Source organism: Mytilus californianus, unplaced genomic scaffold (assembly GCF_021869535.1).
Source record: "Mytilus californianus isolate M0D057914Y unplaced genomic scaffold, xbMytCali1.0.p SCAF_82, whole genome shotgun sequence".
In the NCBI taxonomy this organism is placed as follows: domain Eukaryota; kingdom Metazoa; phylum Mollusca; class Bivalvia; order Mytilida; family Mytilidae; genus Mytilus; species Mytilus californianus.
The window spans coordinates 1-2,447 of NW_026262737.1; the positions used below are offsets into that span (position 1 = coordinate 1).

General features: G+C 37.6%; 1 protein-coding gene across 1 annotated transcript; it reads right to left on the reverse strand.

Moving 5' to 3' along the window:
• Positions 1 to 1,115: 1,115 nt before the first annotated feature.
• LOC127713855 (46 kDa FK506-binding nuclear protein-like) lies at positions 1,116 to 1,779 on the reverse strand. Its single transcript, XM_052219825.1, has 2 exons — positions 1,380 to 1,779; positions 1,116 to 1,240 (listed from the first exon to the last, which is right to left on the reverse strand). Exons 1-2 carry the CDS (start codon positions 1,777 to 1,779, stop codon positions 1,116 to 1,118), a joined length of 525 nt encoding a protein of 174 aa, XP_052075785.1.
• Between the last annotated feature and the right edge of the window lie 668 nt (positions 1,780 to 2,447).

Sequence of the window (2,447 nt, forward strand, 5' to 3'; positions counted from 1 at the left end):
ACTAGTCAACATATATGGACATTTGAAAGCAGCCGTGGAATTTAAGGAACGCATATTACAATAATATGACAGAAAGAGAACATATTTGTTAATCCCTTTAACCCATATATTTCGTTGTATATGCCCGCACAACATTAATTCATGCAGAAAGCGTTACAACCCGAAATTCGCATTCAAACGAAATACTTGGTTCAGTAGATGGGTTTTCGATTCAAATTAAATTTTGACAAGACCATAACATTGACCATTACCTCAACGGTCACCTTTTAAAATCACCGCTTCTTTTGTTGTTTATTTTCAATGACGTCATTTCTGCTAATTTTAGAACAGCTCGAAGGTAATTAAAAATGAGGTTGCAGCCGATAAATGTTGGCCCTGAGGGTTTACGCAGTATATATTGGACAGTAGTGGGGAAACTACCGGTTCTGGCGACTTTTTGCTTATTTTAACCCTATGGGGAAAAGGTAACCTCCTGAGAGGTAGCCTCCCGATGTGAGGCTAATTTCTATGACGTCATCATTAGGTATTACGACACTAATTAATTAAATTAATTAATTTCTTTGGAGGATAAGGTCATTATAAAGTGTTACTAATTACGGCTAATTACATGTTGATATTGATTAATGTACAGATGTCTTTTTTTTGTTTGTTTTTTGTATCGATTAAATGTGTAGGTAAACGGTTCTCTGTGACGTCATGCAAGTGTACTATTAACTGTTTCATATTAGGTGTAGTTATTGTTCAGTAGGACCACAATTGAATAATAAAAACATTTCAGATAATTATATTATTTAATATCTCCGTCAATTTAGACAGACATGGGTCGGAGAGCCATCCACATGGTGTCTTTACAATATAACACAATCACTTTAACCAATTTATACATAAAAGAAATAGAGAGTCGTATATCACTCAACAGTATCTCTAACCTCACGAAAGGGCCAACAGTATGCTATCTTTCGTACAGGGGTGTAAACCTTCGAGACTTGAAGTTAGTCTTTCCGGAATAGTTAACTCTCTCAAATATCGCGAGCTTTAATCCAAGAGTTGAATTTCTTTGACCAATGTAACCATTTCACATGATATTGCTTGTTTCGATATGTGGAAAGTACAGTTTAGCTTTCATCATCAACATCCTCCTCATCTTCATCCTCCTCTCCTTCCTCTTCCTCGTCATCATCATCATCGTTACTATCTTCGCTTTCATAACTATTGTTAGTTTCGTTGTCAATAACTTCATCTAGATAAATTTCCAACTGAGGTTTATATTTCCTGATAGCTACTTTGATGGCTTTCTCGTAGTAGATACTGAACCAAACTGCTATATCTGGACAAAAACTGATCTATATCCTCGTCTTTTAGTTTCCGATTTGCCTTACGTCTGGCATGTTCTTCACTCATGTTACCATCCATGTATTTATCAAGTTTATCTGTCCATACATCTTCATTTGCCTCTCTAGCAAGTCCGGCTAATTTTATAAAAGCCGTATCCTCCCCATCTTCAATATCAATTTCGTTTACACGAGACTTCTTCGAGGGTATGTCTTTTTCTTCATTCCCCCTTTTTCTTTTTAAATCATTATTTTCTGGGCACCCCCTATTCATGTGTCTAGCTAATTCAGGGACGCTTTCAAAGACTACACCGCAATCATCACATGAAGGCATGATTTCTCTCTCGTCTGGTAAATACGTCTGTTCACTTTGAAATGATTCTTCAAATTGAGGTGGATTTGGTTCTTTTCTGCTTATATACTCTTCAGTCACACCTCCACCAATCATGTGTTCTTGTTTTCGAATATATTAAGTTTTAGTCTGTCGTCTTCCAATATATTCTGTTTCAGATCAATGAATAGGCTCCCATATGGTTGCTGTGTTCCCTCTCTGTACTTATTCATGAATTTCTTTGGATTATTAGGATACATCTGTCTAGCAAATATGGCTGGTCCAATTTGATCACGCGGGTTTTTGAAAAGGACTATATACTGGCTATTGATGCTCATGGTTCGACTCTCCTTTCCCTTCGAGAACGCATTCTGCATTATACAAGCTACACTTAGGTTCTTGTGATGGCTGCCCTCCACAAAGAGTTCACAAACATCCTTACTATTGGTGGCGTCTCTCATTAAATCGTCTAGGATGATTAAACTTGGATATCTAGAGTCTATGAATGAGTCATCATTCAAATTTTCAGGTAAACCTTGAACAAACACAATGTTTTTAATGGTCTGCTTCAGGTCACTAAATAATGGCTGCCACCGTTTATAACACCATATAATCCTATCAGGTGATGGTTTTATCATAGTCCGTGCTCGCTCCAATAATGTTTTCATCCAAAACGTCTAACCTGAACCAGTAGGTCCAGCCAATATCATAGTGAACGGATGATGTAGTACCACATGCTGTGGTGGTGGTGGTGGTGGTGGTGGTGGTGGTGGAGGTGGAGGTGG

What these genes read in the sequence shown, in the direction of transcription:
- LOC127713855 (XM_052219825.1), bottom strand. Translation starts at nt 1,779, where the DNA reads ATGATTGGTGGAGGTGTGACTGAAGAGTATATAAGCAGAAAAGAACCA. An exon ending in GAGTGAAGAACATGCCAGAC is followed by an intron (nt 1,241 to 1,379) that starts GTAAGGCAAATC and finishes AAATTTATCTAG; the next exon opens with ATGAAGTTATTGACAACGAA.